The sequence below is a fragment of the Canis aureus genome, chromosome 11, assembly GCF_053574225.1.
Source record: "Canis aureus isolate CA01 chromosome 11, VMU_Caureus_v.1.0, whole genome shotgun sequence".
Classification (NCBI taxonomy): Eukaryota; Metazoa; Chordata; class Mammalia; order Carnivora; family Canidae; genus Canis; species Canis aureus.
Window position 1 is genome coordinate 9,092,779 of NC_135621.1, and position 23,497 is coordinate 9,116,275.

The 23,497-nt window shown below is 39.6% G+C and overlaps 1 protein-coding gene across 2 annotated transcripts in view; it reads left to right on the plus strand.

The window, feature by feature from the left end:
• The window catches only part of SRGAP1 (SLIT-ROBO Rho GTPase activating protein 1), a 270,069-nt gene that overhangs the window by 210,809 nt on the left and 35,763 nt on the right, over window positions 1-23,497 (plus strand). The window contains exons 9-15 of one of the 2 annotated variants that reach the window (XM_077913654.1): window positions 2,448-2,645; window positions 3,564-3,648; window positions 12,345-12,372; window positions 16,192-16,294; window positions 20,017-20,077; window positions 20,383-20,460; window positions 22,501-22,635. In XM_077913654.1, coding sequence (XP_077769780.1) covers window positions 2,448-2,645; window positions 3,564-3,648; window positions 12,345-12,372; window positions 16,192-16,294; window positions 20,017-20,077; window positions 20,383-20,460; window positions 22,501-22,635 — 688 coding nt within the window. Of the gene's footprint in view, window positions 1-2,447; window positions 2,646-3,563; window positions 3,649-12,344; window positions 12,373-16,191; window positions 16,295-16,809; window positions 16,844-20,016; window positions 20,078-20,382; window positions 20,461-22,500; window positions 22,636-23,497 lie in introns of both variants that reach the window. The other variant, XM_077913655.1, reaches the window with a different exon arrangement.

Here is a 23,497-nt window from a genome sequence, read left to right on the forward strand (position 1 = left end):
GACAAATAGAAGGGTAGGAGATATGGAGAACACAGTGATGTGTAGCATAGTAATTAAATTCCCAGAAAGGAAAGCAATAGAAAAGGAGACAATATTTGCAGAGATAAAAGCTAAGAATTTATCAGAGTTTATGAAAAATATCACACAATTCAAAAAGTCCAAAAACATCCAGGTAAAATATATTTTTAAAATCCTTACATATACACATCATGTAAAACTGCAGAAAACTTTAGGGGCACCTGATTGAGCATCTGCCATCGACTCAGGTCATGATCCTGAGGTCCCGGGATCAGCCTGCATCAGGCTTCCTGCTCAACAGGGAGTCCGCTTCTCCCTCGCCCTCAGTCCCTTCTCCCTGCTTGTGTGGTCTCTCTCTCTCAAAGAAGTAAAATTTTTTAAAAATGTAGAAAGCAGCTGGAGAAGGAAGCAAAGTAGCAATAGACTCATAGAAAACTTCTCATTCAACAGGAACATAGAAGCAAGAAAATAGTGTTCAGTGTATTGAAAGAAAATAAACTGCCAACCAGGAAGAAATAACTTTCATAAATGAAAGTGAAATAAAAGACATTTTCAAGTCAATAAAAAGCAGAGTTCACCACCAGCAGACTCATGCTAAAAGGAATTTCTAAAGGCAGAGAGTTAGTCTTAACAATATAAGGAAAGGAGGTCAAATAACGTAATATATGGATAAAGCTGAATGAATATTGACTATAACAACTGATGTATTTAAATATATGTTAATACTTACATATGTATTCTATTATAATACATTATAAAAACAGCATATATATATAAGGAGAAGTGAATGAAGTTAAGATGCTCTAAATTCTGTACCTTGGGAAAAGGATAAAGCTAGCGATTTACACTAGACTTTGATAAGCAAAGGTAGTATGTGGCCTAATTGTGCAAGATAAATGTAGACGATAAAAAGCTTCTAGAAGATAACATAGAAGAATATCTTTATGGCTCTGAGATAGGAAAATATTTCTTAAGTAGGACACAAAAAGTACCAATCATAAAGGAAGGGATTGGCAAATCGATTACATTAAAATTAGAGACAGTTCATCTAGATACTAGAGTAACAAACTGGAGCAGAGTGGGAAAAGATATTTGCAACACATAAAACTAACATAAGACTCCTAGCTGTATCTACAAATAAGAAGAATACTTATAACCCAGTAGAAAATTGAGCAAGAGATTTGAACAAAGCATTTGCAAGAGAGGAAATCCAAATTATCTTAAACATATTATAATAAGCTCAATCTCAGGCATCAAAGAAATGCATATTAAAACTACAATAAAATAAATAAATAAAAAATAAAACCACAATAAGGGGGTATCCCTGGGTGGCTCAGCGGTTTAGTGCCTGCCTTTGGCCCAGGGTGTGGTCCTGGGGTCCCAGGATCGGGTCCTGTGTCAGGCTCCCAGCATGGGGCCTGCTTCTCCCTCTGCCTGTGTCTCTGCCTCTCTCTCTCTCTCATGAATAAATAAATAAAATATTTTTTAAAATAAATAAATAAAACCACAATAAGATACCACTATACACCCAACACAATGGTTTACATTTTTAAAAACTGATAATGCCAACTCTTGATGTAGAGTAACAGGATCTCTTCTTATCGTGCTGGTGCTAATACAAGTCAGAACAATAATTTTGGAAAACAGTTGGGTGAACCGTATAAGCAATTCTGATCCGGTATGCTAGACGTGGAGTCATAGCAGTCATAGTCTCAGTGGCCCAAAACTAGAAGTAAGTCATCTATCAACAGAAAAGGGGATGAATTACGATGTGTTCCTATAATGAATATTCAGCATTCAGCAATGAAATCCTATACTCCCAAGAAATGAATAAATCTTACTACGTAAAGTCGAACAACAGAAGCAAGACAAAAATCATACACTCTCTAGGATTCCATGTGTATGACATACAAAAAATGCTAGAACTGATATATGACGTTAGAAATCAGGATAAGGGCTACCTTTGGGCAGGAGGAAGGGGTGTGGTCATTGGGAGACACACGAGGATATTCGTAATGTGCTATTTTTGTTGATCTGAGTGGTGGTCACATAAGTGTTCAGTGTGATCAAGAAGCGATGCGCTTATGGTGTGTAGCGTGTGTTTTTGTGTGTGTGGTTTCACTCTTGATTTTATTTTTTTTTTATTTTATTCACTCTTGATTTTAAAAGATTACTTTAAAAGATGTAATTGAGAGAGCACCCGGTGATACATGAGATTTGTAAGGATTCAAATACACAGTAATGTCCTCTTGAGGATGATTTTGAAGAGAGCCTCTGTACATTGGCGATCGTAGTGTTGTGTGCCCATCCCTCTCTCCTCTCCTGGGGCAGGGCCTGTGTCTCCATCTCCGCCTGACCGAGTAGATTCTCACCAAGTGTGGGATTCGTGAAATTATGTAGTAACATGAGAAATGTGTTCCTGTCCCCAGGTTAAGAAAACGACCGAAGCCACCTTGCAGACCATACAGGATATGGTCACCATCGAGGACTACGATGTCTCTGAATGCTTCCAGCACAGCCGGTCCACAGAGTCTGTGAAATCCACTGTCTCGGAGACCTACCTGAGTAAGCCCAGCATCGCCAAGAGGAGAGCAAACCAGCAGGAGACGGAGCAGTTCTACTTCATGGTGAGTGTACTGCTTCCCATGCACTCTTGGGGCTCAGGTCTGGGCTCCCCAAACACAGCTGCTAGAGTTGGATTGGAATCAACTGGGGTTCTTTATTAAAATGTGGACTCCTGGGACCCCTGGGAGGCTCAGTGGTTGAGCATCTGCCTTCGGCTCAAGTCATGACCCCGGGGTCCTGGGATCGAGTCCCATGTCGGGCTCCCTGCATGGAGCCTTCTTCTCCCTCTGCCTCTGTCTCTGCCTCTCTCTCTCTCTGTGTCTCTCATGAATAAATAAGTAAAATCTTTTTTTTTTTAAATTACAGAGTATGAACTCCTGTCTGCCCTTGGAGTTCCCAATTCTGTTGCTCTGGATAGGATTTAGGAGTTAGTACTTTTTTAAAAAATTCCTCAGATGATGCCGATTACACAGATTTAAAGAAGACTGCTCTGAAACTACTTTTATTTATTTATTTTTTTGAAACTACTTTTAAATGTTAACACACATACACATCACCAGGAGAGCTTGTTAACATGCAGGTTCTGATTTCCATAGGTCTGGGGAAGGAGGCACCTGCGAGTCTGCATCCCTGCTGGGCTCCCAGGTGATGGCATCAGACTGCACTCGCAGGAGCAGGATCCTAGGCTCCAGCAGAGAAAAGTGGCTGGAGTTTAGATATCCTGTGGGAAGTTCCTTGACATGAAATATATATTTTTTTAAGTTAAGAATGAATCTTGGGGCCCCTGGGTGGGCTCAGTGGTTGAGCATCTGCCTTCAGCTCAAGTCATGATCCTGGGGTCCCGGGATCGAGTCCCACATCGGGCTCCCCATCGGGAGAGCCTGCTTCTCCCTCTGCCTGTGCCTCTGCCTCTCTCTCTGCGTCTCTTGTGAATAAATAAATAAAATCTTTAAAATAAGAATGAATCTTTCCTTTTGCAGAAACTCAGAGAATATTTGGAAGGCAGTAATCTCATCACAAAACTCCAAGCCAAACATGACTTATTGCAGAGGACCCTTGGAGAAGGTCAGTTGCTGGAACTAGACGGGGAGGTGACATGGGTTACGTGTTGTGTCATGTAGCTAATTCTGCAAAGAATGCGCGTTGTGGATTTGTGTTTTAAGAAGCAGAGGGCACTGTCTGTTTAGACTGGGCTTTTGCTGTCACTGTAATAATCCAGTTTTCCCTAGAATTGTTTTCTTTGTAAGCTTGGTGCTAACCTTGAGGAATAGTGAAATCTAAGGAGGGCTGCAAAGCCAACACAGCGCTCCTGAGGCACGCTCTGCCCAGCCCAGTGCTCCTAACACGGTGCCCCTAATGGTAGAAAACTGGGCAGAGCTGCACCTGCTCCCACCTGCTGACCACCCAGCCTCTTCGTCCTTACCCTCTGGGACTCGTCCACCCTTCCAGCTCCGGCCCATTTGTTTTAGCAGGGGCCACTGTTTGCTCTCTCATCTGATGCCTTCCTGGACTCCTAGAAACCAGTTAGACCAGTTGGGGAGACTTTTTTTTCCCTTTCCTTACACACTGATTTTACTTGAGAAATAATCTAATGAAGTAAACTACTATAGCTAATAATAATAATAACAAAAACAAGAATAGCTGCCACTTCTATAGGGCTTTCTCTGGACTAGGCATCGTTCTGAACTATTTATTGAACTGGGCTATCACCTTCCCCATTTTTACAAATGAGAAAACTAATGGAGAAAAAAGGCTTATAGGCAAAAGGGACTGTGTCAATATTACTGTTTCTCCTTTCATCTTCTTGAAATTTAACAGGAAAAAATAAATATAAGCAAAGTCCCTTTTTTAAGGGCCTCATAGGCTGTAACTTCATCCTTTATTCACACTAGATCTTGCCAGAAGTTATAGAAAGTGAAAGAGAATATGGATGGAAGTGGGAAATGGAAGGACTGAGGTGTGTAACTCAGGCCAAAAAGAGATTGCTGCTCTTTGACCTAAACTCTTGCCCCCTACCGTTCTAGAACCTTCCTACTGACAAGATGGTTTTTTCATCCCCTTATCTCCTGGTTTCCTCCAAAGGACACACTATCCTCAGGGAATGAGCACTTGGAGAAAGGTCATCATGACCCAAGGCTCCCATGTATTTCAGTTAGGATGCCAGATTCTAAGATAAAAGGCTGATTTCACTTAGAAAAAAATTAATATTTAAACTACTAGAAAGTTGTCTTCAAAAATAAAATAGCCAAACAAAACGTGTGAACTTTCATTAAGCTTTGAATTTGCAAAAAAGCAAATTCAAAAAAATTCGAATTAGCAAACTTGCTGATTCAAAAACACAAAAGTTACAAAAGACATTTTAAGGACAATTAGGGAAATTTAAATGTAGACAGACTGTATATTAAGTGACGTTATTGAATTAATGTTAATTTTCTAAGACATGACAGTGGTGTTATTATGAAGGAGAAGATTCTTAATCTTTTTTTTTTTTTAATTTGTAAGAAATATTTGCTCAGTATCAAAACCTCTGCCACTTACTTTCAAATGATTCAGGAGAAAAGATACAGAAGCGGCAGGGTCGGGGGCAGGGGGAGAGAAGGAAATAAGGCCAATGTGGCAAAATGTTAACAGTTAGGAAATCTCAGTGAAGGGTACATGAATGTGCCCTGTACAAGCTCTCAGCTCTTCTATAACGGAGGTTGCAACTTTTTTTAAGAAGCTCTTTTCCTTATTTTTTTCTTTATTCTTCTTTGAATAGTTGTCTTATCGCAGCAATCATGTCCCAATTTTTTTCTTTTCTCCTCCATAGTATCATATAAGATTGTTTTTTCCACCTGCCACAAAAGGCCTGATATTTCAGCGATGCCCCCAAGGTCAGTGGCCGGTCCCAAAGCATAAATTATCGCTAAGTGTGAATGGATGCTTACAGGCATCTTCCCTGCAGGACGGCATCCCACTTTAGAAATCATGAGCTGGAGGGAATGAAGTAGTGGGTGAATTCATTCTTGGCATGTGTGCAGACACATGTGTTAATTCGCTTGGGGTCACAATCTGAAACTTTTATGATGCTCATTCTACGTAGATTCCCTAATGCCTCCTGGAGAGAAAGCCCCAGCGGTTCCTATTATTTTTCATGCCATTATTGGATAGGGCTGTATTTTAGCCAACTTACTGAATCCTTTTGCCAGACCCCATCGTTAGCCCCTGTGCTGTGCAAAGCTGTATCGTACCTTGTGAACTCTGAGCCCAGATTTCTTTAACTTGGAATTTCTCTCGATGGGTTCCAGTATCTTTTTTTTTTTTTAATTTTTATTTATTTATGATAGTCACACGCACAGAGAGAGAGAGAGAGGCAGAGACACAGGCAGAGGGAGAAGCAGGCTCCATGCACCGGGAGCCCGACGTGGGATTCGATCCCGGGTCTCCAGGATCGCGCCCTGGGCCAAAGGCAGGCGCTAAACCGCTGCGCCACCCAGGGATCCCGGGTTCCAGTATCTTAGTGACACAAGCTGTGTTCAGGTGCACCAGGTCTTCACCAGATTGGATTGACTCAGGAACTGGGTGGTCCTCATCCGATGGCATCAGACACCCTAGCCTTCGCCCACTTGTTGCAGGCCTCTCTGACCCTTGGCCCCACCCCACACGTGGGCTTGGCAGCACACTGCACGTTGGTCGCTGCCCAGGCTTAATCCTGGCAGCTTTGCCCAGAGAAAGGCTGAGCTTGCCCCACCTTTCAGCTCCACCATGTGAGCCTGCTAGCTTTCCATGCAAGCCCTGTTCGAGGTAATAGGTTTTTACCAATGGAGACGAGGAGAGTTAATGGTGCCTGTCCCACAGTGAGATGATCCAATGGCGAGTCCTGATGAAGGAATCCAAGTTTGGGTTTGGGGAAATCAGGTTAGTAGCAGAGGATTAGATGGTGTGTTTGGGGACAGTCCTGGCTTTTCCTACAGAAATCATATCTCTGAAATAGACTAGACTCACTGCTGCAAAAACTGCCTTCGTAGTAAAACAAATAGAGCCTAACCCAGGGATTTAGCAGTTGATCGTACACAGCTGAGACTGTAACTACAGACATGTGTTTGGCCTGCCTTACTGCCTGCTTTTGGCAGCCTACCAGAGGCCCAGTAAGTCCTTTGATTTACAACATTGTGAAGCAACTAGATTGGACTCTTAAAGGTGCACTGTCAAAATTCAGAATTCCAAATCTTTGAAAACTGTTGAAATACAAAGAAACACATAATGGGTTGTTAAGACCAAAGTCACTACCTTCTTCATCATCCTTCAGCAACGCCATTAAATCCTTTTGTGATGTCATTTGTTTTCAATTTGGAGACGTTACATCAACCCAGTACATGAGATATATATCCGTAAACCTGAGGCACTGAAATTGTTTCTTTTTCTTTTAATAATGAGCTCTCCTGTTCACACTGGCCCCTTTGTGTGCAACGTTGGAGTTAAGAGGGGGTGTGTAAATATCAGTGCCATTTTCGCTAAATACAGAAAATCTGACACTGGAAGCCGAGTCCCATGTTAGATTGTTTCTAGACCTGGGCATAAGGTTTCTGACAAAGGAATTAAATGGATTATCCTCATTCAATCCATTGTCTGTCTTTGAGTAGAAGTACAAACATACTTGGAAAAGAGAAGCTGATTGTGCATAATTATGTTTTTTAGAAAAGCAGTGTGTTCTTAAGGAAGAAAAAGGACCGTAAAAGAATGCCAGGAGTCCTTATCGGACATTCACAAGGGATCCAATTCTGGGTGCCTCCGTTCGGTTAGAGCTGTGCACATTTTAAGTATTTCATCTAGTTGGGATTTTTTAAATCTCAAATTGCCACCAAACTGTTTTGGTTTTCCCTTTTAGTCTGTGGTGATAAAATACATTTGAGTGTGAAAAATAATCCACTTCTGAATTCTCAGGTGAAATGATCGGAGTAGTCAAAGTAGGTGTTTGTAGCAAGAACAAGATAATCCTGGGTCATGGGTCATTTTTTGCCTCCAAATGGCTTATATTGTGTGTGTGTGTGTTGCGGGGGGGTGGCAGTAAAGGAAGAAATTGTTGTCTTTAATAATTAAATAGCCTTCCAAAGAAAGTGATTGAAATCTAATCCTCAAACCACTGGAAGCTTTCACATTTCTCTGGGAAGCAGAATCTTCTAAGCTTGTGTGTTATTGATCTATTAATGATGATACTGATTAAAAAATAAAACCTCATTCATCAGTTGAGGCGCACTCAGTACTATTAGCTGAACAAAACAATGGATGTGCTGGTGGCAGTTACACTATGAATGATTGTTCTTGTGAAGCTTGCTCTTGGTTCATTAATCAAAATGTACCTTTTATAGGTTTTTAATTTTTTATCCCATACTATTAACCATGGATGGATGGAGCAAAATGATTTTAAGCCATTTAGTATATGATCTTTTTTCTAAATCTAGAGGCTCTTTGCTTGGGATATTTTAACAAAAGTAGCTGAATTTCAAGGTTATATAAAACATTTCATTTGTAAGGAGTTATTAGTGACTTTGTCATTGAATCACTTGAAAGTGATTAACCTCTGTTATCCAATTTAATTTTGTAGACACTTTAAATTTTTATTTTTAGTTCATTTTTATTTTTTAAGATTTTGTTTTTAATCTCTATAACTGACGTGAGGCTCAAACTTACAACCCCTAGATCAAGAGTGGCACACTCTACTGACAAAGCCAGCCAGGCATCCCAATACTTGAAAATTTTAACTTACTATGTGGTATATAATTTAGTACATCTTTAGTATTTTGTATATGACTTTAGCCATATGGGGGACACAAAAGCATAAGCCATCTCTACCTTTCTTTTAGGATCTTTCGAAGTATTTGCTAGGGAATAAGACTTATATTTTTACAGTATATTACTTGGGAGCTCAACTCTAGAATTAAAACAAACTTGATCAAAATAATACCAACATTTTTCACAGAACTAGAACAAACAATCCTAAAATTTGCATGGACTCAGGAAAGACCCCAAATAGCCAATGTAATGTTAAAAAAGAAAAGCAAAGTGAGAGGCATCACAATGCCTGATTTCAAGCTGTATTACAAAGCTGTGATCATCAAGACAGTGTGGTACTGGCACAAAAACAGACACATAGATCATGGGAACAGAATAGAGAACCCAGAAATGGGCACTCAACTCTATGGTCAGTTGACAAAGCAGGGAAGAATATCCAATGGAAAAAGACAGTCTCTTCAAAAAATGGGAAAATTGGACAGCCACATGCAGAAGAATGAAACTGGACCACTTTTTTACACCATACACAAAAATAAATTCAAAATGCGTGAAAGACCTAAATGTAAGACAGGAAACAATGAAAATCCCAGAGGACAATGCAGGCTGCAACCTCTTTGACCCTGGCCACAGCAGCTTCTTGCTGGACACATCTCCAGAAGCAAGGGAAACAAAAGTAAAAATAAACTATTGGGACTTCATCAAGATAAAAAGCTTCGGTACACTGAGGGAAGTAATTAACAAAACTAAAAAGCAACCCTGTGGATTGGGAGAAGATATTTGCAAATGACATATCAGATAAAGGGCTAGTATCCAGAACCCATAAAGAACTCCTCAAAATCAACACCCCAGGGACACTTGGACCTGCCTCAGCTCAGGTCATGATCCCAAGGTCCTGGGACTGAGTCCTGCATCAGGCTCCCTGCATGGAGCCTGCTTCTCCCTCGGCCTGTGTCTCTGCCTTTCTCTGTGTGTCTCTCATGAATAAATAAATTAGAAAAAATCCCAAAAATAAATAATCCAGTTAAGAAATGGGCAGAAGACATGAACAGACATTTCTTCAAAGAAGACATATAAATGGCTAATAGACACAAGAAAAAAATGCTGAACATCACCCATCATTGGGGAAATACAAATCAGAACCCCAATGAGATACCACCTCACACCAGTCAGAATGGCCAGGATGCAGAGAAAGGGGAACCCTTCTGCACTATTGGTGGGAATACAAACTGGTGCCGCCACTCTGGAAAACAGTGTAGAGGTTCCTCAAAAAGTTAAAAATAGAACTTCCCAATGACCCAGCAATTGAACTACTGGATTTACCCAAAGGATACAAAATTGTTGATTCAAAGAGGCACATGCACCCTGGTGTTTATGGCAGCATTATCAGCAATAGCCAAATTATGGAAGGAACCCATATGTCCACCAACTAACGAATGAGTAAAAAAAGATGTGGTATATATATATGAAATGAAATATTACTCAGCCACCAAAAAAGAATGAAAACCTGCCACTTGCAACAATGTGGATGGACCTAGAAGGTATTATGCTAAGCAAAATAAGACAAATACCATATGATTTCACTTATGTGTGGAATTGAAGAAACAGATAAATACAGGGCAAGGGAAGGAAAAATAAGATAAAACAGAGAGGGAGACAAACCATAAGAGACTCTTAACTATAGAGAACAAACTGAGGGTTGCTGGATGGGAGGTGGGCAGGAATGGACTAAATGGGTGATGGACATCAAGGAGGGCACTTGTTGGGATGAGTACTAGGTGTTAGTTGTAAATGATTAGTCACTAAATTTTACTCCTGAAACCAATATTTGCACCATATGTTAACTAACCTGAATTTAAATTTAAAAAAAAAAATTTAAGATTCAGATATGTATGGGGGAAAAAGTAAACCTTGACCCTAGGGCCAGACACGTATACTAACATAACAGCATGACCTTGAGTAAATCACTTGCTTCCTATATGCTCATTCTCTTCCATAAAACAAAAATAACAGGACCTGCTTCATAAGGTTTTGTGAAAATTATGAGTTGATGTATAGAAAGTACTTAGAACAGTGTCTTAATAAGTATTGGACATCATTGCTATTTTTATTGTTGTTAGTAATATATTTTACGTCACTTTTCTATGATAGTAAAGTCAACCTTTTGCTTATTCTCCCAACTCACCCTGTGTAATCTCAGCTGGGTCTTGTGCCCCAGAACAACCTAGATGGTGGTAACTCTCAAATCTTAATCTCCAGCCCTATCTACCCTGTACAGCCAGCTTCCTGCTGAAGGGTATCCCAGAAGACGCCACTTTATAGTAGATCGTCTCTCCCGCTTATGAATAGCTAGAGATTATTCTGGAGTTCTCTGTCCACCTTCTCCTTTTTCTCATCCCCCAAAATAGCAAAAGGCCAGCAGAAGGAAGGGAGCTAGAGTTAAATGACAGAACTGGGTAGCAGGGGGTGGGGGCCCTGGGGAAACAGATTCCTCTCCTTTCTTCCCGCCTCTCCAAGTCATGGCCCAGAACTGATTCTAGTGGCCTGAGTCTGGGTTGAGGAAGGTATTCTCTAATATTAACTATCGTCCCCCATTCAATAAACAGAATGTTAGTCAAATCCTTTGTTCTTCAAAAGCAAATAATGGAGTAAAAGACTCTGTTGCCTGGGAGTGTTTATTCACCATGTCCAACAAGCCAGTTTTCTCCACAGTTGTTACACTGGCCTCACCCCAGGAATCTGAATCACTGCATTATGATAGGATGGGCTGGGCGGACCTGTTGGTGCTGCACCAGGACCCTTCTCTGCCACTGAACTTCAGGCTGTTTCAGGACCACGATCATCATTTTGCAAACAAATTGGTGGAATGGTTCACTCTTCTGCACCCCTTCCACAGCTCCACCCTAAGTGTGAGAAAGAGCAAACAGCAACTACAGACACATTCACACTTGGAATTAGCAGATTGTAGGTGCTTTATGAAAATACAGAGCCGATGTTTAAAACAAGTCAAGGAAAAAAAGAAAAAAAAAAAATTAAAAAATAAAACAAGTCAAGAAGCCCAAAAAATTTATATATTTGTGTCATATATATTTATATATTTTATATGTTATATATATTTATATTTTATATATAATAAATATATACAATAATATATGTAATATAGTATATTATATATAACATATATTATATATTACATATATTATATATATATTGCATATATAATATGTAATATGTGTGTATATGTATATATAATATATATGTTATATATTATATATACTATTTATTATTGCATATAAAATATATATAACATATTTATTATGTATAGAATATAAATATATAACAAATATATAAATCCAAAAATTCATGTTTTAAGTGACAGGGAACTCTGGAAGGCTATTAGCTTACAGGCTGTAGAATGTAGCATACTTTAATGTCCTTGTACTTAATTTCTGCCAGCATCATTCTGATTATAAAACGCAACTTCTCACCTGACCGTATATTATAGAAAGAACACGAACTTAATATAAAGAAGTAGAGTTTTCCAACTCTACTATTTCAAACTCTAGAAATAGAGTTTTCCCAACCCTATTTGACCACCTTCTCCTCCCTGGGTATCAATCAAGACAGGAAATAACTAACGTTCGAACTTCAGATGTGTTTTATCTGTATTTCCTTGTTAACCTAACAGTTAAGATTAAGCAACTATTTCATGTGTTCTGAGTAACAAATAATATCCCGCCTCAAATTGCCAAGTGAAACATGTTTCTCCTATTTATAGGATTTATTGAACTTTAGGCATAGATTTTATGAAATGTTTACTTTGAATTATTTGTCTGTCATTTTATGCTATCCTCATGCTTCCACCATAAAATTTGTAAGTTATTATAAACTCAGCATCTTAAAATAAGGGATGGGTGATACAAAAAATTACCAAATACACATTCCACTGATTCCATTCCTTTTACTTATTTTAATCTTTATTTTCCCCACAGGTCATAGAGCTGAATATATGACTACAAGGTAGGAAAATATTTTATTGTAATTCATTGTGTCTCTCTCTTTTTTTTTTTTCTTTAAAAACAAGCAACCATTCAGTGCTGTGAGAACGAACGTGTTTTGTTAACACGGAATATCATTTTGACTCGACAAAACATAGTAACCTGAAATGTTTGGGGTTCTCACCAAACCAGATTTGCTCTGGGAGATCTGAGCATTTCCCAGTGTAATTATAAAGCTCTTTAATGAGTAGACTGCTTAAGGAAGACCTAAATTGAATGGGCTTGGTTTATCTGATCCAAAACACTTTCAGTTCCTAGGAATAGTCTGATTTGATAATTTAATTAAGAAGCAACGTTATGTGCATATCTGCTATGTTAGCAAATAGAAAGCATGATCAGTTACTTTCTGTTCCTACTTTTCCATAAAACGTAGAAATATATCGAACCCTCAGGATTTTAGCTTCTTACCCCGTTTGGGTTCACATTAAAGATTTAACTTTTAATATTAGAGCCATCTTGCAATTTTTTTCTTTTGTTTTTTTTTTTTTTTCCTTTTTTCCATTCATAAAGGGATTGAAGCTACTTATTGCTGAGAAAGAAAAGCCTTTTTGGAAGCAGATTAGATTCTGATTTGGGTTGGGAAAAGTTTGCAACTTTTATTTTTCTGTGCCAGCATTTCTGTAACAGCCAGAAATTATTCTAATTAACCTAGCTAGACTTTACACTCTTGAAGCAGAGTTCTCTTTGAGGTGAGAGGCATGTAGAACACTGGTGTACGTGCGTGTGTGTGTGTGTGTGTGTGTATGTGTTGCAATAATTGGCAAGTTGATTTTCAAGGCTCTATAATGTTTCTGCTGGGCAGTTTATTCAAAAGGAAGCCTTTCTTCTTGGTGAATCAACTAGAAAGATACACCTGGTGACTTGTCTAAATGTTACAAAAATACTGAGGGTTTTTTTTTTTCTACCTCATGTGCATGACAAAGAGGAATATTACTTCTGCATAATATGCAGTTTATGAAGCTTTTTTCATATATATTATCTCTGTGCTATCGAGTGGTTAACCTGTTGTCTGTATATTATAATTAATGTCAGGCACTTCAAAAAAGGATTTGTGTTAAAAAGGGAGGAATACAAATATATTAATCTGCAGTAAGAACTATCATTGCTAAAAGACTAGATACTCATGTTGACCCGACTCGTGCTTCCTCTCCTCCACATGGGGTCCTACACAGGAGGCCAGATTATCCAGAAGTCCTACGGGAGACACCAAACCAGAACGTGTCACACAACCCAAGTGTTGAATGGCATGGCCCCGGTTCTGTTCACTGGATGTGTACATGGTAAAGCCAGAGCCATCAGGCGCCTGATAAGCCACCTCTGCCGCAGAAAGTACTTTGATAAGCACTCGGCAGTTTGTTTTCATGTCAGGTGTCTTTCCCAAGGACCATCTTCACATCTGTCTCCTACTTTAGAATAGTCAGGAGAGGCAACTTGCAGGCTTATGGTAGACAACTCAAGAGATATATCTTCCATTGCCTCAACCGGGGGTACTCTGCTCGTCTGAGTCACACAGGAGCAATGATCTAGCCCTCCTAGGGGGCTTTGGCTCCACTACAGGATTTGCTTGTCCCACGATTCAGTCACCAAACGAGCGGAGTCTGTGTTCTTACCCCTTAGCTTTGTCAACGGCTCCAGGTGTCAGCAAGTGTGCAGCTCTGCTGGGCCTTGTCATAACTATTTTTTTTTTTTCTAATTTCTGTGTTGGATGCTTTGAGATCTTGGGGCTTTGCTGATCTTAGAGGGGACTGTCACTCCCAAGGTTAGTCAATTCATTGAAATAGTGAAGGTCCAGTGCTCAAGCATGCCTTTTTGTGTGTGAACCATCCAATCCAGACCCTACCCCCCCAGCCACACCCTTTAGGCTTTCACATTCAAGGTCACTCTCCCCCTTCCCTGATCACCACAAAGCCCAGTACCAGACAACTAGAATCAGTCCCTATTCCCCAGAGCCCACCAAAGTTATTCAATTTAGCCAATCCTAAACCTGCCTGCACTCCCTCTGCCTCCGCAACTGACCTCGGGTGTACCCCTCTCCCATGTAGTACCATGCCCCCTCCCCTTGGAGGTGTGGGTAACAAACTGCAATGGCAGTTGCTTCTGATCTGTTGGCCTCACCATACCTGAATAAAAATAAAGTCTGCATTTTAAAACACTTGTAAAATAACGAGGGGCACCAGGGTAGTGCATTCAGTTGGGCATTGATGCTTGGTTTCAGCTCAAGGTCACGAGATTGAGACCAGCGATGGGCTCTGCACTGGGGGCGGAGTCTGCTTGAGGCTCTCTTTCCCTCTCCCTTGGCCCTCTCTTCCCTCCCCCCGTAAATAAATTAAAATTTAAAATCTTTAAAAATCACTTGTGAAATAATGAAAAGAGTGGCTGAAATCAAGCAAGTGCAGTTAAACCCCTTGGTGGGTGACTGTCTTGGTTCTTATGCCCACGAGATCCTTTCCTCGGTGAATAGCACAGAATCCAGGGTCTACAAGAGATTTCAGAAACTTCAGCAGTGGCTGGACATGACATGCCCCTGGTAGAAGTTTCCATATTCACGTCTAGACACTTGCGAAAACTCCTCTTAACCTCTCGAGCATGTGGGGCTTCGGGTGCCGCTTGCGCACACCCTGTTAGCCCTGTGAGCCCATCAGCTAGTTGAGTCTTAGAATTTACCAGTGGAAGGCAGGCAGGTTTGCTCCTCTGCCTCCCTTGATAGCCTAAGAATGTGATAGTATCTTATGAATCTAGTCCATCTTCCTCATACTCTTGGGATTTTATTGCTCACCTAGCCTTCCTAAGCTTCAGTGAACTGGAAAGGTAATTCTTCCTAGACAGTCTGCAGCGTAATGAAGGGCTTTGCCTAATTTCCAGATGTGATGTATACCCTCCTATAAGCCTTCCAATTAAGAAGTTAAAATTGGACTGTCTGGAGAGCAGTCCTGGGACTCTTCCACGTGTTCCAGTCAGCACAGTTGTAGAAGCTGAGTCAGGTGCTTCTGGCCTTCTGTGCTCTAAAGGAAGAGGCCAGAGAGGCTCCCTCTCTCTCCATGACAGAGCAAGATGATGCAGGGTCTCAATAGAGTGCGAGGTGCACCTGATACACATCCATTAGAGAGACTAGCTTAGGCCTCGAAGCAAGCAGACTGGAGATGGAGAATCCAGAACAGAATAAAGGGGTGCCTCCTAATGCTCTAAATATTTAAGCGATGAGATAGTTTTTATAAAGAAATAATAATTCATATGAGCCTGTGTCCACCCCCTCCCTGAGAAAACACTGAAACCCCAAACTCATTTTTCACTTGTGACCCCATCAGTAGTCACTTTTACATAAACTAAAGCCCCATTTGTATCTGAGGAATATTGAACAGATGAGATGTTATTTGCGCTGAAGAATTATGTTGTAACTAAAAATGTTATATTTAATTTCTCATATTGGGATTTATCAAGATCCCTGATTTTTATGACTCATTGGGTTTTCTCTGTGACTCATAAGCCAGTCGAGTTTGTAACACTTGGCCAGATAGCTCACAATCCCATTTTTAAACAAACTAGCAAACAAATGTCATATACAGCATGCAAGAAAAGGGGTAGTCTGTATGGTTTGTATAGTTTTTGATTACATAGGTGAAAGTAAATAAATGGGAAAGGGGGGAAGGACTATTTTCCCCCATGGGTGGGGTTGGAGAGGGAACACAAGAATTCCTGTTTGTTTGATTTTGATGTGACCTATGGGTGTTTAATTTATTGTTTGATTTCTGCCGTGCTCAGTAATTATATTCCCTTCCCTTAGGCCTCCAAATGTTCCCCCTAAGCCCCAGAAACACAGGAAGTCCAGACCCCGCTCACAGTATAATGCTAAGTTGTTTAATGGGGATTTGGAAACATTCGTCAAGGTACTGGCACCAGCCATCTGAGTGGCTGATCTCCACGCTTCTTACTATAATGGTCTCAGCCTCTCATAAAAGGAGGCAGGTCATTATGTCCAAGTCTGTCCTGGGGCTCTTTGCTTTCCCAGAAAATCAATATAATATTTCCTGAAGTCAGAGAGGAAAGAATATTTGGTTTGAGTGCCTTCAGAAGAGAAAATAAATGTGGGTATTATGCTGGCAAAAGAGAAGGCCCTCTTCCTTTCTTAAAAAAATAAAAAAGGGTGGGGCCATAATTTGTGCAAAAAGGAAAAGAGCTACCTGATAAAATACTCTGTTTTTACTCCTGCAAATTAGATGGCACAAAATTGTTAAAGTATATTGTTAGGGTAGCTCTGAAGCACAGCAAGAGTATGGATTTCCCATGACTTTAGGAATTCATTATATTGGATAAATTGTAAGACCCTGTGGTCTGTATCTTGTATCTCTGCTGTGTTTACTCTGTCTTCTTTTTCATCCTGTATTTCTGATAATGCTTCTAGCCGAGGACGAAGGAACTCACACGCGAGACATCAGGTATAGTGCTACAGGGAGGCGAGGGCACAACCTCTTTTACTCCTGGTATCATTTTCAAATCATAATCATGCTTGGCTTTAATGAGATGTTTTAAGGTCTTTGAAAGAAAAATGTTTGCAGTTGGAAATTAGGTTTAAAAATAGGTTTTACTATTTATAGATTCCTCTCTCACTTACTATAGAAAGAATTATAGAAATCAAACACTGACTTAAGAGGAATTTCGTTTCTAGTAAAAGTGGGACCCTACTCTTCAGCCATCTTGTATGTTGGCAAAGTGAACACCAATAAAAAATAAATTTATTATTAAAAAAAATCTAGCTAAAGTGGATAAACACTTAGTTTTCACCTTACGTATTTGGCAGTTGTACCAAGTTTGAGTCGAGGGCTTTTGTTAAGGCAAGTCAATATTCAATACCAAATGCACATTAGTACTGGATTATGGACCCTCATGTAAATTATACAAAAAAGAGAAGAGCTTTCTCTTTCGTGGCTAACATTTTATGTCACGGACTCCATTGTTTCTGAAGAGTAAATTTATGTAGGAAACCACATCATTAGCAACCTCCCTTAACATGTTACAGATGTCTTCATGTCTTTAAAGGGAGATCTTGTCAAATATGTGCATTAATGGGTAAAAAATGTGTGTGCGCGCATGTGGCAAGGACAGATAGATAGATAGATACACATATGCTTGCACACACACAGAGATTGAAAGCCACCGGACAGTCTAAATTGCAATCACAAACCCACTGCTGTAAGCCTCCAAAGAGCCTTATTGGCTCTAATTTAATATAAAATTATTGTCAAATTTGATTAGTTTCCCAGCCCAAGGCTTATAAGCAGGGGCAAATTAGATGGAGAGAAGGGAAGATAAAGATAAGATGAGAGCAGAGATGTGCAGCTGATGGCCTGACAGAGAGAATATAGAAAAGCTCAAAGAAACAAGTGTGTGATTCCGTTCTATTTGATAACACAGTACGAGGGTGACTGCTTAAGATGCTAGGAGAGCTCACATTTTTAAAACATTTTTTCATTAAGAACAGTTAATGGAAACCAAACTTAGGTACTACAGAAGGAGTAAACCAGTTATCATGGGCAATTCACTTAGGTAAGCTCTTGCACGTCCCAGATGGCATATTAGAGAATCTTGGGTTATAGCAGTGAAACAGTGGATCTCGAGATCCCTGTGCTTCTGAAAAGTGCTCCATCAGTTGAGGTCCCCACAATATCATTGTGAGACAGCAAGAGCAAATCACCTTTCCTTTTTCCTGTGGGGAAACTGAGGCACAAAGGGATAGATTTGAATGATACGTGGAGCACAGCCCATTGTTTCACTTCTTATAAAATATTTTCCACCACAGCATCTGGCATCCATGAAATGAAATCAAAACACACACACACACACACTTATTACTTTTTTGACCCCAAAATTCATTGTATCTGAATAAAATACTGATGGTAAGCAAACGATTGGCAATTACCTGAGTAAATGTAAAAATGAAAAGATTTTTTTAAATAATGTGCAAACTTAAGACATTTTTATTTAGAACTCTCTTAGTGCAAACATTTTTCTTTTAATAACATTTTATTCTTTCTTTTTGTTTTAATACTAAGTTCTCAGCAGAAGTGCGAACTAATATTCTCCTTTTATCACTTACATTTAAATATTTGTTGCTCTTTTAGATTACAGTGTTAAGTGAATTGTTCGTGTAAGAGTTACTTCAAAAAAAAAAAAAAAGAGTTACTTCCCCTAAAACACACTTATATCTTAAAGAAAAATCCGCTCACATACTCAGTAAGTGTCAATGTAATTACATTGCTCTTCTTGAGCTAACTGGTCCACACTAAAGAGTTTTTATTCTTAAGGACCTTCTCTAAGAAATTAATAAAATGTACATCCCTAAAACAAATTAGCTAATTAGAGAAGCTTAATACAGTCTCCAGAAGTGATTGAAGCATTAACTGGTTTACACACTGATTAGATGGTCTTAAAACCTAAAATAAAACTTCCTCAAGAAGTGTATTAGCCATTCTAGGAATAGTAAAGAGTTTTAATGGCTCAGCTGCATTATTCCCAGTCCTTCCCCTGTTGCTTAAGTGGAAAGGTTAGTGGATTCTGAATTGTTCTAATATATTAAAGCAACCAAATTCTTCTTGTGTTTCAGAATAAAATTCCTCATGAATTAGTACCTGATGTCTGCTAATTCATTTTGAACCTCCATGTTTCCTGTAAAGATCTAATTCCTGAAAGAGCAGAGTCTTTAAAAGTACATGAAAAATAACTCCATAGTCAGTAACCTTCTTTAACTACATGGAGTGCATGGCATTGATGCATATCTAACTGTGACTTCAGCAGCTCCTTCATCTCATCTGTCATCCTATACATGTTTTAAAACATTTCCAGAATTCACATTTGTTCAGTACAGTGCACTGACTATATTACAAGACGTGGGGAAAGAGGCCAAAAACTGCCCCTTCCTCAGGAAACAAGATCTAATGGGATGTGCATTTGTGCAGTTTTTTCATAAGCCTAAAAACGATGAAAAATCTATAAGGATGAGTAAGTTCTGGTGAAAACCAAATGGATATATAACACATTATAATCATCTATAAAGCAATCTTCATATCATGCATCTGGAAGCATGTAAGTTTGTTTTATGACAGTTATCATCCAGATGGCGTGCTCTCAGGGATGTCACGGAGAGGATCCCGAGATGTCTGAAAGGTTGGGTTTAGTGACCAGTACAGCCAGTCAGCCCTAAGATGCTGTGGTTGGAATACACAGAGTTCTCTATAGGTCCATTAGATTAATTACTTGTATAAATAACCCTTAATAAAAGGAGTGATTCATGTGTTCACTTTGATACATGAGCCTAAAAATAAGTAAAAGAGATGAATTAGCTTTGACATCTCTAGACATAACAGAGGAGATTGAAACAGAATTGCCTTAATCGTATTTAATTTGGTTTGCTCCAGAACTGAAATATACCTTTGGTTAAGTACAATTTTTATTTTTGGCCTTAGTGGAATATTTTAGAGGGGGAAGTATTTGGAAATGATCATCTAAAAGAGTAAAAAAGTACTCTCCAATTAGGGTTAAACTGTGAACTTTATTATTATGTGTGATTTATGCCTCTCTTTTGTGGTTGACTGGTTTCCATCTCTTTACCCAGGACTCGGGACAGATTATCCCTCTCATTGTGGAAAGCTGTATTCGGTTCATCAATCTCTATGGTAAGGCATAAACTATGGAATTCTTCTTTTGTTTTTGGGGTTTTTTTAAAAAAGATTGATTGATTGATTGATTGATGTAATTGCTACACCCAACGTGGGACTTGAACTCACAACCCTGAGATCCAGAGTTACATGCTCCACTGACTGAGCCAGCCAGGTGCCCCTGAAATTCTTACTTAAAAAAAAAAATCCCTAGGGTCACTTCAGTAAATGTGTATTTTCATTTAACGTTTGGTTATTGGGAAAAGGGGGACCTAGAGGTTGTGATGGGATTTTTCAACCTCTCCATCTTCTGTTCTCTTTAGGTCTTCAGCATCAGGGGATTTTCAGAGTGTCTGGTTCCCAGGTGGAAGTCAATGATATTAAAAATTCATTTGAGAGAGGTAACTGCATGTCTGTACCCATAAGCAAACCATGTCAAAAAGGCATCATCTGCTCTAGATTAAAGTGGCATACTCATTCCGTATATTGGAAGTGACTCATCCCAGCTGCACATCAGGAATGTTTTCCTTCCTCTTAATACCACCCCCAGACTCCTTCCCCATGACCTTAGTTGGTGCCTTACTCTCATTGTAATTGGCTATCAAATAAATCCTACTGCACTGTTACTTTGCACATTATAACTAGCAAAACACTTTAGTGTTAGGCAGACCCAGAATCAGATCACTCTTCCAGTTACTGATCATTTGATTTCAGTCAAGTTACTCCTCTCCTGTTTGGGCCTCAGTTTCATCATCTGCGGAATTCCAGGATTGGTGTAAGGATTAGGTATAATCAGTGAAAATGCCTGACTCTGTGGGGATGGCTTAATTATTAATGCACCTCGATTGTAATGATTTCTATCATGTCCACTCCTGGCTACGTCTGCACCTTCCTTCCTCGGCTTGGAGGTCAAGCCAAGCGTGCAGAGTGAGGGGCATCATGGCATGGAGGCAAGGCAAGCTTCTCTCTCTCTGCCCCTTTTCCCTTGGCAGGGAGCCCTTGAAAGTTTGAAACCTTAGTGGAAGTGGTAAACTTGGAGCCAGATTGTTTTCCTGTTCCAAGTTCTCTGACTGAAAATGATGTGTAGAGCAGAGTAGCCTGCCCTCTCAGCAGCTAAGCAGTCCACGTCTCTTATAGGAACCATATTCAGCATAATTTGAAATATATAAAGCATCGGTTTCCTGTGCCAGTCCCCACAAGCAAACTGGTTCATTATTTTTCCTTGGAAAATCCCCTAGTATTTTTAATTTGTTTCTGATCTCTTTGGGTGAGGCATTCTCCCGGGGGGGGGGGGGGGGATATTTTGGTGAATTTGTGTTCAGTGATCTGCCAAAGAAAGTGGAGAAAAAGGAATCACAAGTCCCTGAAAATAAGCTGCCTAAGAGGCCAAAAAAAAAAAAAAAAAGTTTGAAATGTACAGTTTTTTATGAACCTTGAAACGGACCTGTGATTAAAAATTGGAGTTTGATTTCATTAAGGCTACATATTATGTTGAACTTAAGAAATGTTTTTTAACTTCTTAATTTTAATCTCAAAAAAAAACAGAATTTTAATCTCAATTTAATTCTCAGGGGAGTGGAATAGCCATGCCAATTATATACATTTTAAAACTGCTTACCATAAAGAATATAATTTCATATCTGTGATATATTTTTAAAATTTCTACCTTTTATACAAAAATCCCTGGTACTGGGGATCCCTGGGTGGCGTAGCGGTGTTTAGCACCTGCCTTTGGCCCAGGGCACGATCCTGGAGACCCGGGATCAAATCCCACGTTGGGCTCCTGGTGCGTGGAGCCTGCTTCTCCCTCTGCCTGTGTCTCTGCCTCTCTCTCTCTCTCACTCTATCATGAATAAATAAATAAAATCTTAAAAAAAAAAAAAAAAACAAATCCCTGGTACTATTAAGGGTACATTTTCAAATTCCTCTGTCTGATTCCCAAATCTTCCACTGCTGAATGCAGCTTTCATATGTGCCATGAACACCATTGTGCCATTGCGGGAAACATTTGTTCAATTGTAGGTATTCACCATTAGATGCATCCTATAATATTTCTGATATTGTGACTATATTGTATCCTTTTCCCAGTAGGATAAAGAATCGAATGTAGTATTTGAATTCATGTCAAGCTAAGATTAGATTTTAACTTTAAGTCCCACAATATTTTATTTTAAGATTTGAGTAACTCGTAAGGGATTATTTGGTAACATAAGATATTTAAAAAGCTTTATTTCAGCAAACTATTTTTAGGTTAATCATGGGTTGGGATATCTAAACCAATTATTTTAATTTTAGTACCATATAATCTTTCATAAAGTATAATTAAAAGATACATGTATATATAGAAATGGGTGTGAGTATAGAAACATATTTTCGTTCAGAGAAAAAAAGAGCACTGCGCACATAACTAATTTTTTTTTTTTTTTTTTTTTTTTTTGTAGGTGAAAACCCCTTGGCTGATGACCAGAGTAACCATGATATTAACTCAGTTGCTGGCGTTCTGAAGCTCTATTTCCGTGGGCTGGAAAATCCCCTCTTTCCTAAGGAAAGATTTAATGATCTGATTTCTTGTATCAGTAAGTGGATTTCTTTCTTTCTTTTTTTTTTTTAAGTCTTTTCCCACCAGAACTGTTTCACTAACCAATTTCCTGGAAAAGGCAGTGACCCCTCTTCACATATCCTCCCCCTAACCATTACCCCATTACCACCAAATTTTTGAGACCATTTGTTTTCTTTCTGGATCCAACATGAGTCATCCTCCCAGCTGTGGCCTCTCCCTCAACTGAGTGGGTTTCCCTCCTGAACATCACAAGCTCCATAGAGCCCAAGAACTTCCCACTTAGTGGTTGGAATAGAGCAGAAAGGCAGGTGCCAACCTGCTAAGGGAGAAGAGGAAGCTGTAAGCATGGGATGTGACTTCTTTTTTGGCTTTTGGCTCTTCTCTTTCTTTGCTAATCTTTGGACTGGAGTAATTTTTCCATCTGGTTATGTCCAGAACTAAGGTAAAATGATGTAAATGGTCTCTAGTATGGTGCAGGGATGCGAGGTGGTAATTACCTGTCCGCGGGCATCCGCAGCCAATAGGCAGAGCTGCTCTGAGACTAATTCAGGACATCCCATGACACTGATGATGATGAGCAGCAGCAGATAGAGCATTGCTGGTTTATTCAGGGAGGCTTCTGACACTATAGGACAGAAGGTGAAAGTAGTAATCCCGGGAATTAGGTATTAACCACATGGAGTTCCATTCCTCCCAAAATGCCATGCCCTTCTTAGTCTCAGTTCCCAGGCAGGAGCCTAGAGCTGACTCAGATCGCATAGCAAGGACAGTAAGAATATGGATCGAGGGCACCTGGATGGCTCAGCGGTTGAGCATCTGTCTGTCTTTGGCTCAGGGCGTGACCCCAGGGTCCTGAGATCGAGTCCCGCATCGGGCTC